Source organism: Colobus angolensis, unplaced genomic scaffold (assembly GCF_000951035.1).
Source record: "Colobus angolensis palliatus isolate OR3802 unplaced genomic scaffold, Cang.pa_1.0 Scaffold79, whole genome shotgun sequence".
NCBI classification, from domain to species: Eukaryota; Metazoa; Chordata; class Mammalia; order Primates; family Cercopithecidae; genus Colobus; species Colobus angolensis.
The window spans coordinates 8,016,788-8,028,908 of record NW_012121709.1 but is presented as its reverse complement, the minus strand read 5'-3'; the positions used below and the strand labels follow the sequence as shown (position 1 = coordinate 8,028,908).

At 44.0% G+C, this 12,121-nt stretch overlaps 1 protein-coding gene across 1 annotated transcript in view; it reads right to left on the bottom strand.

Annotated features, from left to right (window-relative positions):
- Nucleotides 1-4,722: 4,722 nt before the first annotated feature.
- TMEM233 (transmembrane protein 233) overlaps nucleotides 4,723-12,121 on the bottom strand; it is a 38,587-nt gene continuing 31,188 nt past the window's right edge. Inside the window, exons 2-3 of the mRNA XM_011928721.1 lie at nucleotides 9,114-9,250; nucleotides 4,723-4,781 (exon numbers count right to left, since the gene is read on the bottom strand). Coding sequence (XP_011784111.1) covers nucleotides 4,763-4,781; nucleotides 9,114-9,250 — 156 coding nt within the window. The 3' untranslated portion in view covers nucleotides 4,723-4,762. The remainder of the gene's footprint in view (nucleotides 4,782-9,113; nucleotides 9,251-12,121) is intronic.

Genomic DNA, 12,121 nt, shown 5'->3' with positions numbered 1-12,121 from the left:
TGGGGGAGGGGAGATGAGGATGGGGGAGGGGAGATGAGGATGGGGAGGCAGCAGCCAGATCATGCAGGGCTTGTAAAATCATAGTAAGAAGGACGTCTCTACGTGTATACTTTTTTCAAAAAATAGAGACGGGATCTCACTATATTGCCCAGGCTGGTCTTGAACTCCTGGGCTCAAGTGATCCTCCTGCCTTGGCCTCCAAAAGTGCTGGGATTACAGGTGTGAACCAAGGCACCTGACCCTGTCTCCATGTTTAAACTGCAGTGTGGTATCCCATCATACAAATATATCACTCCTAATTTAACCTGCCTACTGATGGACATGTAGGTGATTTCAAGATTTCTCCTACTGCAAACAAAGTTGCAATGAACGTCATTGCACATCTGTGGTTCCCAACCCCGGCTGTGCATTAGAGTTACCTGGAGAACCCTACAGTCTACCAATCCCTGGTCCTATTACTGGAGATTCTAATTTAATTGGTCCAGGGTGGGCCCTGGGCATTGTTTTTAAAATTTTTTTTATTTTAATTTTTTGAGACAGGATCTTGCTCTGTCACCCAGGCTGGAGTACACTGGTACAATTATAACAGACTGCAGCCTCGACCTCTTGGGCTCAAGCTGGCCTTGCACCTGAGCCTCCCAAGTAGCTGGGACTACAGGTGCATGCCACCAAGCCCAGATAATTTTTTTTTTTTTAAATTTTTAGTAGAGATGAGATCTTGCTATGTTGCCCAGGCTGGCCTCCAACTCCTGAGCTCTAGTGATCCTCCTGTTTCTACCTCCCAAAGTGCTGGAATTACAGGCATGAACCACAGTGCCCAGCAGTATTGGCATACATTTAAAGCTCCCCAGGTGATTCTAACACATAGCTAGGGTGAAGCATTACTGTGTTACATGCATTTTTGTGCACCTGTCTCTAAGGTGGATACTGAGCAGTGGTATTGCTGGGTTGGTGGGTGCCTGGATTTTATATTAGATACCTCCAAATTGACTTTCCAAAAGACTGTCCCAGTTTCCTCTTTCACCACCAGTATAGTGTCCAATTTTTCACATCCTGGCCAACCTTGATATTCCCCATCTTTTTAATTGTTGCAATCTGCCAGACAAAAATATGTAGTATTTTTTGTTGTTGTTGCTTTAATTTGTGCTTTCTTGATTACCAGTGAGGTTTAACATCTTTTTAATGTTCATTCTGATTTCTTCATCAACATATGCTAGCTTATATCCTTTTCAAAGCAAAAATCCTTCCATTGTTGCTGGCAACTTAGGTCTGATTTGTCTCTACCTCAACTTATCTGAACCAACACAAAAAGACCCTTCTAACCTTCTGGAAATAGGTAACGATTCCCATTTTTCATTATGGAATCACGAAATTTCTCTGCGCAAAACAATTTCCAGAAAGCCTTTCCCCAGCCAACAATATAGAAAAGAAGAGGGATTTGCTTTTAAGCTTTTGCAAAAAGGTCAAGTTCCTGCTTCATGACCACCTTGATATGTATGTCTCATTCCAATTCTGATGCAATTGAAGGATATTTTGAGGCCAGGAAAGGATTCATTTCAATTTGCTTAGGAGAGAGGAGCTTTCCCAGTACAGAATGGGTCAAGATCTTCTAACTCTGTGCCTTCTAATGAGACACAGTCATGGGACCCTTATCCCTGTTTAGAGGTAAGTTTTTCCTTAATGAAAACCTTGGAAAACAAAGGCTGTTGTTGTTAAGAATGGCAAACAAGCGTTTTTAACACACAGGTGTGTACCTGGCTGTTTATACCTCAACGAGACCACTCAGAGACGTACATTCAGGGGAGTTGCATTGTATGTGCATTTAACTTATGGCAGATCGACTATTTATGTTCCTCAAAAAGGAAAAAAGCGACAGAGCTGAGGTTTCTGACTGCCGCCCTCCTCAATGATCATGAGCACGGATGCGGATGTCATGTCTGTTCCTTCTATGTGAGCCCAGAGTGTGGTTCCAGTGTTGAAACAGATGCCATGAACCCTAAACCCAGCCACATACTTCATCTGACTCTCAACCCAAGGAACAGTCACCTCTTCCAACACTGGAGGCATTCACTGGCTATGCTGGGCTGATCAAGATACCATGTGTGAGTCTCCAATAGGGTGTCCTCCTTGGATACTTCCAAGATTAAGTTTGATTATGCTCAAAGCTCACCTTGTGCCCTGACATGAGAACCTTACTCCTGAGTAACAAGAAACTCCACTGTATTAGCAGGGTCATCTGAGAATGTCATATTTGTCACAGAGGACATTTGTCTCATACCCAAATGTTGTCATGGTCAACTGTTTCTACTGCTAAGGACATTCTGCCAACTTTCACAGAGCAGCAGATAAGAGAACAAGAGCCTGATCTCAAGGAGAGAGGAAAAGAGCTGGGTGTGGCGGCTCAACCCTGTAATCCCAGCTAACTCAGGAGGCTGAGGTGGGAGGATCACTTGAGGCTGGCAGTTCAAGACCAGCCTGGGCAACATAATGAGACCCCTGTCTCTAAAACAAAAACCAAAAACAAAAGGGAGGAAGAGAAAATTTGGGAGGTGTGTAAACTTTCCAGGGAAGCAGCAATAACTGAAGCTTCTACTAGATACCTTAGGTGTGATATTGTGATAAAGAATAATGAATATTTGGTCCCTGTATCTGGTTCCTGAGACAGAGCTCCTAACACCCTTATAGACTGGGTACTAGGAGAATCTTTTGTTTTGATGTTTTGTCTTTGACTCCAGTTTCTGACACAGAGCTCCCACATTCCTTGGAATTCCCTGGGTGATAGGACTGTATTTATTCTAATGAGGCAACTCTTGGTGGGCTCCTGGATAGCCTCAGGTTGTGGGTGGGTTGCCAGGGGAACTTGCCATGTAATTAGAAGGTTGGAACTTCCAATCCCACCCCCTGGACTCCAGGGAGGAGAAATGGGCTGAAGGTTAAGTTGGGCACCAATGGCCAATGATGTAATTGATCATGCCTACGTAATGAAGCCCCCATGCAAACCCAAAAGGACAGGGTTGGGAGAGCTTCCAGATGGCTGAATGTGTGATGGGACCTGGAAGGTGACACACCTGAACAGGACATGGAAACACCACACCCCTTCCTACATACCTTGCCCTATGCATCTCTTCCATCTGACTGTTCATCTGTATCCTTTGTAATAAATGGGTAAACATAAGTAAGTGTTGCCTTGAGTTCTGTGAGCCACTTTAGCACATAAATAGAACCTGAGAAGGGGGTCATGAAAATCCCCAACTTAGAGCCAGCCAGTCCGAAGTGCAGGTCACAACCTGGGGCTTGCAATTAGCATATGAAATGGGAGGCAGTCTTGGGGGACCAAACCATTAACCCGTGGGATCTGACTCTAACTCCCAGTAGATGGTGTAGTAATTGAGCTAAATGATAGGATACCCAGTTGGTAGTCACTGGACAATTGCTTGGTGTGTGGGGGAAACAAAACACACCTGGTCACAGCTGTGTGTTGTGTTGAGTGTGTAAGAGAAGAAAAACTGTTTATCTTTTTATCTTAGGGATGTAAAAAAGTCTTGTTTGTTGGCACATGTCCACACAGGCAAGAATGTTCTTCATTAAATGCAAAGTCCTAGAATAGTAGTTCTGCAACTTTAGAATATTTAGAATTATTTTTCGGGGAAGGTGGCTTGTGATATTTCCAGGCTACTCAGGAAATGGGGTCCAGGAACTTGCACTTTCATAAACATCCCAGATGAATCTGTCCTAGGTGGCTCTGAGATTTGTGCTTTGAGAAACATCACTAGAATAACCTAACCTTGCTTGAGTCCTCAAGGTAACAGCAGGAAACAAAAGCCTGCAAATAGTTTGGTTTTGACTAGGGATTTGAATTACTAGGATTGATAAACGGATGGCTACTTTATTTAAACATTTCACCTGTGTGATTTATTTCTTCACTTTCCCCAGCAACTTGAGGGCGGAGAGTTTTCTGACTTTGAAAGACTGCAAGTCCACGATTCTGTCTGGACAAGAACAATTCTCTGCTGTCAATGCAAGATTCTATCTAAAATGGTTTAATATTTCAGTTGAATAATTTCCAGCTCTTAGGAATTTGATGTCATGAAACCCTATGTTTCATTGCCCCAGCCACCACGTGGCTTACGTAGATATCCTGTAACATAGGATGAATGAGAGCTTTTCACGAGTTTGGGTAAAGACTATCATGATCTGAGACTATGCCAAGGAAGTAAACTACCCGCGATTTCAACCATTTGAGATTTCAATCTGTTCTCTAACACACTGGCTACAGCTTTCTTAATAAGGATAAAGAATGATTTTTTTTTAAGACAGGGAATTTACAATTTTTAAAAGGCAGTAGTTTACTTCAAACAGGTTTTTTGTTTTGCTTTTTTGTTTGTTTTGTTTGTTTGTTTGAGACAGGGTCTCACTCTGTTGCTCAGGCTAGAGTGCAGTGGTGTGATCATGGCTCACTGCAGCCTCAATCTCTGGGCTCAAAAGATCCTCCTGCTTCAGCCTCCCGAATGGCTAGGCCTACAGGTGTGCACCACCAAACCCAGCTAATTTAAAAGAAATATTTTTTGGAGCAACAGGGTCTTGCTATGTTGCCCAGGCTGGTCCTAAACTCCTGCCTTAAGAGATCCTCCCCCCTCAGCCCAAGGTATTGGATTACAGGTGTGAGCCATCACACCCGGCCCCCAGACAGCATTTGGAAATGAATAAACTCAGAAAACTCACAGATTCATGGGTTTTGGGTCAGGCTTCGACTCCTCTAATGTCAGATTTTTCCAGCCCCTCTGTGGAAACAGATTGTTACAAAGGAGCCTGCCTGTGGGTAGACCTGCTAGGTGGCAACTCCATTCCCCTCCCTAGCATTGGGTTAGACATAGCAGATTAGGATGATGAGTTTGCTGTAAATGAAAACTGACCAGTCCATGAATGGCCACCATCCGCACGTTCTTCCTTGTGGACTTTGATGCAGGATATTTGCCAAGGTTTGGTAAAGACTGTTCTGCCCGCCACCTGCGTCTGAATCCTCAGGTTGGGAGAAGGGGCAGCTGAAAGATGCAGATGTTCTTGAGCCCCACTTCTGATTTAGCAAGTTGGAATCTTTTGAGGTGAGGCTTGGATGCTAACTTTTTTAAAACCTCTCCTGGTAACTCTTATGGAGTGTAAAGCTTGGGCACTTTTGCCTTAGAAGTTTCACATTGCCATTTAGTTCCTCCCATAAATGAGGGCTGGGAGATTTAATTTCAAAGGATTACTGAGAAATTGGCCATGTTACTTGGAAGACAGATTTGATTTCATTCTCTAACGGCTAGTTATTTTCTGCCTCCTTCCTTCTTTCTCTCTGTCTCCCCGCCGCCCTCTCTTGCCCATACATGCATATGACAATGCCTTTAAATTTGAGTTTCTCCATGGAACTCTCTTTTAAAATGTATTTATTTATTTATTTTTTGAGACAGGGTCTCACTCTGTCATGTAGGCTAGAGTGCGATGGCATGACCATAGCTCACTGCAGCCTTTAATTTCTGGACTCACGTGATCCTCCCATCTCAGCCTTCCAAATAGCTGGGAATACAGGTGTGTGCCACCACGCCCAGCTAATTAAAATTTTTTTTTTTGTAGAGATGGGGTCTAGCTATGTTGCCCAGGCTGCTCAAGGAACTCCTAGCCTCAAGAGATCCTCCCATCTCTGCCTCCCAAAGTGCTAGGATTATAGGCATGAGCCACCGTGCCTGGCCTGTTTTCTTTCATAACAGAGGGAAAGGCATCTAGAAGGAATTTGACCCTACAGATGGGGAAATAATTCAATTCTCATTTTATAGTTAGGGAAATTGAGACAGAGAGAGTTTAACACTTTGCCCAGAGAGCCTATGTGGTAGAAGTAGGATCCTGATAAAGCTGGTATTAAATCATAGGCTCTAACCATTGTGAACAGTGCCTTTTAGGAAGAAGGAACAGAGAGGCTACTCCTTCTCATACCTTTTATTCCTAAGAAAGCTTCAATCACAAGCAGAGACATTCAGTCACAAGCAGAAACACTTCATCCCCAGATAAAAACACTTATATTAAAATTGGAGAAAGTCTACATACGAATGCTTCTAGATCCCTTCCAACACTTCTTGGATGGAGTTGCCATGAGCAAATTGATCTTTGAAAGCAGACTGTCCACTAGAGACTGCAAAGTAGATAGTGTCTAGGCTGCAAATATTGTTTCTGTGTTTTAGTAATGTGAATTGCTTGTCAATATCTAAAAAATCAGATTTTACATAAAATTCCAGATTTCCAACATCTCTTGAAAAATGAGCCCCATGAGGCCTACATGGTAAGTGGTTACAGTTGGAGCAGAGTGGTGGCTGCTTCCTTTAAACTGTGCTTTTGAAATTACCATAGTCCCTACCACTTCTTACTGTCCTATAACCAGGCTACCTCATGTACGTCCTTTCCCTGACCCCTGTACTCCTTTGATTTTGTGAACCTTGTCCCTGACTCATCGCACATTTCTGTAGGTTGAAACCTCACCATACCATTCCCCCATAAATAAACCCTGGAGTTAGCCACAAAGCAAGTACCACTTACTGGCCTTTGTTACTGGGTGTACTAGCAAGGACATATTGACTTAGAGGCGGTGCAGAGTTTGGCTAAGAACACAGCCTGAAGAGTGACACTATCCTGGTTTTAAATCCTACTTTTTCCACTAACTAGCTGTGAGGCTTTGGGCAAGTCACTTTACCTCTCTGAGCCTCGGTTTCCTCATCTGCAAAATAGGGATAATAATACCTATCTACCTCTTGGGGTTGCTGTGAAGACTCAATGAGGATTAATTCATGTAAGAGCTTAAAACAGTACCTGGTATATGTCAAGGTCTATGGTAGTGTCAGCTGCTATTATTATGACCCACTTAGCTCAAACACTAATCTAGGCAGTATGCATTTTCACAAGTTCCCAGGAGCCAAGCCAAGGCTTGGCCTCATTCCCTTGGAACACTCTCCTTTGTTTGGCTCATAAGCATAAAGCCTTGAATTCTATTTAATGACATCTTGAATTCTGAGGTCCTTTCCTAGTAACATTGATAATAACAGTAATAATAGGATTAATAAATGTTTACATTTTTGTGCACCCACTGAAGAACAGAGACACCAACTTACACATTCTGTGAGTCATCCAATTAACCTTACAATAGCTTTATGAAATGAATTATTCTCACTTTACAGGTGAGGAAACTGAGGTTCAGGAATGTTAAACAATTGGCTGAAGGTCTCACAGTGAATAAGTGGTGGCTGGGACCTGGGTCCAGGCAGTCTGGTGCCAAAACTGCACCATTAAACCCACACTCTGTGGCTCCCCTGCTCACAAGTTCACAAGCACCTTACACCTTCTCTTAAGAATATAGTCAGATTCATTCACATGTATTCTCCAACCATCTTCCTCTTCATAGGCCAACATCAAATTTGCCATCCTGCAGGCAAGAAACCATGAGTTTCCTTTCATGTTTGAGTGTCCTTTTCTCTTTTCTTTGGCCAAAGCCATTTAATTTTCTCTTGTGACACTTCCTGTTTTGATATCTTCCCCTCTACCCAGCTGCCACTGATTGTTCCTGGATCTGCCTTGTTTGATAGGAAGTGGATCTACCATGACATCTGTTACTCTCTTGGTTGCCAAGGTTGGGTTGGCTGATCTGGAATGTCAAAAGAGGTCTCCTTCCTCCCTCACCCATCTGGGTAAGCCTCCTTTGTCAACCAAGAGAAAGAGGTTGACCTTCTCAGCTCGATGGGTGTAGGACTTTGGTCAAGGGTATAGGAGTAGCCATGCCACTCTGACAGAAAAGTGAAAGAATTTCTCAGCATTCTTGTCTGTCTTACCAGAAATTACATAGCAAGACAGAGATGGATCTGGGCTTGTCATTTCTGGGTCTGGGTTGCCTACCACATGACCTTGCCGTCTGTCAAACTTCTGATGGAAGGTGTTATTGATTCTAGCAGATGGAGCCCATCTGAGCTGGTTAGAGAAATCAGAATAAATTGTCCAGTTCAGAGGGACAACACATCAACAGCATCCATCTTTTTATGAGATGAGAGTTCATTGTCAATACCAAAAATATATGGTGACCCTTCTGCCCTTAAACTAAAACAGTTATGCTAGTTTGATGCAAGTAGGAGTTTATTTAGCAGATGATGTTCTAGGGCAGAGCAAATAGCAATCCTAAATATCCCATTTACTCTCCCACATTTCCCACCCTCTTACAGTTAGGTGGGATTATGTGACTGATTTCAGTCAATGTGAGCCTAAGCGACATTTGTCGCCAGGCAGTAAAAAGCCCATGTGGGATTCTCCAGTCTTCCTCTCCCCCGCCTTTGCCTGAGGACACCTCATGTTCTAGATCTGAAGTTGGCAAACTACAGCCCACAGACAGATGCCTGTTTTTGTAAATAAAGTTTTATTGGAACACAGCCACGCCTGTTCATTTCTATATTGTCTATGGCTGCTTTTGTGCTAAAATGGCAGAGCTAAGTAGCTGTGCCAGAGACCATGATCGGGACCATATGGCCTACAAGGCTTAAAAGATTTACTATCTGGCCCTTTACAGACAAAGTTTGTTGGATTCTGTTCTAGACAGAGCAGCTACAAGATGGTGGAGCTTTGTATGGCGTGGGACCCTGTGTGACTGTGTGGAGGAGAGACCTTCTACTGATCTATATGATCCACGTAACGGATCCATATTGTTGATCCAAAGAAGGATCCAAATCTTCTTTCTTTATAAATCACTCAGTCTGAGGTATTTCTTTATAGCAATGCAGAATGGACTAACACACTACTTTTGTGCTACAAAGACTGAGTTGAGTATTTGGGACTATGTCCCTCTGTCCAGAGAATGTAGGGCCTGTAAGGCCAAAAATATTTACTATTTGGTCATTTACCAAAGAAGTTCACCCACTCCTGCACTAGAAGATCCACACTGTTGCTGTGTCCCCCTGGACTGGGACAAATTTATTCTGAGAAGAAAACATGAAAACCCTTTGGCTTGGGGTTGTTACTGGAGCATAACCTAATCTACCCTAACAGATTCCAATGGGCATTCGAGAAAGGGCAGTTGACATGGTGAGGGATTCAAAAAGCCTACTTACTTCCTTGTGAAGTGAACTGCACAAGAAATGCCGATGATGAGAAGGCCAATGATGATGGAGGCGATGGCTACCCACTTAGCATTCCGCCCAAGCCGCCTGGCTCCTTCGTAGTCTCCGTCGTTGTAGCTGTTCAGAGACTGGGGGACACAAGGGAAGAGCTGGTGATGACAGATAACCCACAGGGAAAGGGATGGAGGTACTCAGGCTGTCCTGATGAAAAGGCTCCAAGAGCCCTCTGGTGACTTTGCTCATCTCACTGACAGGCTGCTAAACAAACAACACGGTCATCCCCTCCTCCAGGAATCCTTCCCTAAACGCTAAGGATGAGTTAACTGCCCCCTCTGTATTTCCTGATGACTTTTGTCTTAGCATTTACATAATAAGATTTTGTCTCTCCCACCAGCATGTAAGTGCGACGTGGGCAGGGGTCATCATCTGTCTTTTTTCTGTTTTTTGAGACAGAGTCTAACTCTGTCACCCAGGCTGGAGTGCAGTGGCACAATCTTGGCTCATTGCAACCTCTGCCTCCCAGGTTCAAGCAATTCTCCTGCCTCAGCCTCCCGAGTAACTGGGATTACAGGCACCTGCCACCACGCCCAGCTAATTTTTGTACTTTTAGTAGAGACAGAGTTTCACCACATTGGCCAGGCTGGTCTCGAACTCCTGACCTCAAGTGATCCACCCACTTTGGTCTCCCAGAGTGCTGGGATTACAGGCATGAGCCACCATGCCCAGCCTATGTCTTGTTCAGCATGGCATACCAGTGTCAAGTGCAATACTTGCCATGTAGAAGATGCTGGATATGTATTTGTAGCATAAAAGGACAAATGAGTATGTCTGTCTTGTTCACTAGAACAGGAGTTAGCAAATCATGGCCCATGGGTCAAATCCAGCCTGCTGCCTGTTTTTGTAAATAAAGCTTATTTGGAACATAGTCACACTCATTTGTTTACTATTGTCTGTGGCTATTTGATATAGTTTTGTTGTAGGGCAGGTAAACCCCAGAATTGGGGCTTAGCCTGGGAATTTTTTTGGCCTCTCTTAGGAAATAATTTAAGAGTGAGCTGGTGGTAGAAGAAAGCAGCTTTAGGCTGGCATGGTGGCTCACTCCTGTAATCCCAGCACTTTGGGAGATAAAGGCGGGCAGATTACCTGAGGTCGAGAGTTTGAGACCAGCCTGGTCAACATGGTGAAACTCTGTCTCTACTAACAATACAAAAACTTAACTGGGCGCGACGGCACCTGTAATCCCCAGCTACTTGGGAAGCTGAGGCAGGAGAATCGCTTGAACTTGGGAGGTGGAGGTTGCAGTGAGCAGAGATTGCGCCATTGGACTCCAGCCTGGACAACAAGAGTGAAACTCCGTCTCAAAAAAAAAAAAAAAAAGAAAACAACAACAACAAAAAAGCAGCTTTATGGAGGCCGTGGTGTTAGAGCCCTGACTTGGTTACAGCTCCGTGACTGCTCCTGCAGAGCTGGGCTACCCCACAGGCAGCGTGTTCAGAGTGGCAGCTCAGGGCAGTGCTGTAGTTAGATTTATACTCACTTTTAACTATATGTAAATTAAGGGGCCGGTTGTTCAGAAATTTTTAGATAAGGAGTGGCAACTTCTGGGTGGTGGCCCTGGAAAGGGGTGGCAACTTCTGGGTCATTGCCCTGGAAAGTGGTAGTAACTTCTGGGTGCTGCCATAGCAATGGTAAACTGTCATGGCACTGGTGAGCATGTCTGATGGAGAGGAGCTTTGCGTGCCTTTTTCCTGTTTCAGCCAGTCTTCAATCTGCTCTGGAGTCAAGTCCCGCCTCCTACCTCAGTTTGCATGTTTGTCTCCTCCAAATCTCATGTGGAAATGTGATCTCTAATGCTGGAGGTGGGACCTGGTGGGAGATGTTGTGGTCGGGGGGCAGACCCTCATTAATGGCTTGATGCCCTCCCTGCAGTAATTAGTTCTCTGTTAGTTCATGTGAGAGCTGGTTGTTTAAAAGAGCCTGGCATCGTTCTCTTTCTCTCTCTCTCGCCACATGACACAATTGCTTTCCCCTTGCTTTCCATGACGAGTAAAGGCTTCCTGAGTCCTCACCGGAGGAAGATACTGGTGCCATGTTTGTATAGCCTGTAGAACCATGCACCAAACCAACCTCCTTTCTTATAAATCACTCAGTGTGAGGTATTTCTTTATAGCAGTGCAAAACGGACTGACACACTACCTTTTGTGCTATAAAGACAGAGTTGAGTAATTGGGACTTTGTCTCTCTGTCCAGAGAATGCAGGGCCTGCAAGCCCAAAAATATTTACTATTTGGTCATTTACCAAAAAAGTTCACCCACTCCTGCACTAGAAGATCAATCCATGAGGTCAGGGACTTCAGATGAATTGTTCACCTCCATGCCCAAGCCAAGGCTGTCATTCCCAGCTGTTAAAATGTTGGAATACTCTGTACTCATTGATAAATAGCAGCTACTCTGAAGCTTGTCCCCCCTCCCCAATATCCCAACCATTCCACTTGCTCCTCTGCATTTTCCCTGGTTTCCCCATGATCCAACAACTGAAGGGTTATTAGTACACTTAGCAGAGCGTCTTCTCTGATTCTGTGCTCATGCCAAACTTGTTAAATATTTAAATATCATCCTTGTTGCTAGTACTTAGTGGTGTCAGCACATTATTGGAGCTCAAGAAATGTGTTATTGACTGACTGAATGAATGAATATGTCTGTTTCCCCATAGAATGTGAATTTTTTGAGGGCATCTTTGAGGTCTGCAGGACATAGCACAGCGCCAGGCAAAGAAGAGGTATTTAGAGACTGCTTGCTGCTGAGATGAAGGCCAGATACTGTTCTTCTCCTTTTAATAATAAGGGAATCTTAACCAACTGACATCATGTGCCTTCTGATAAAATACCCTGACAAGGACATTTTGCTTATGCAATTTCCTTTCCTTTCCTTTCCTTTCCTTTCCTTTCCTTTCCTTTCCTTTCCTTTCCTTTCCTTTCCTTTCCTTTCCTTTCCTTTCC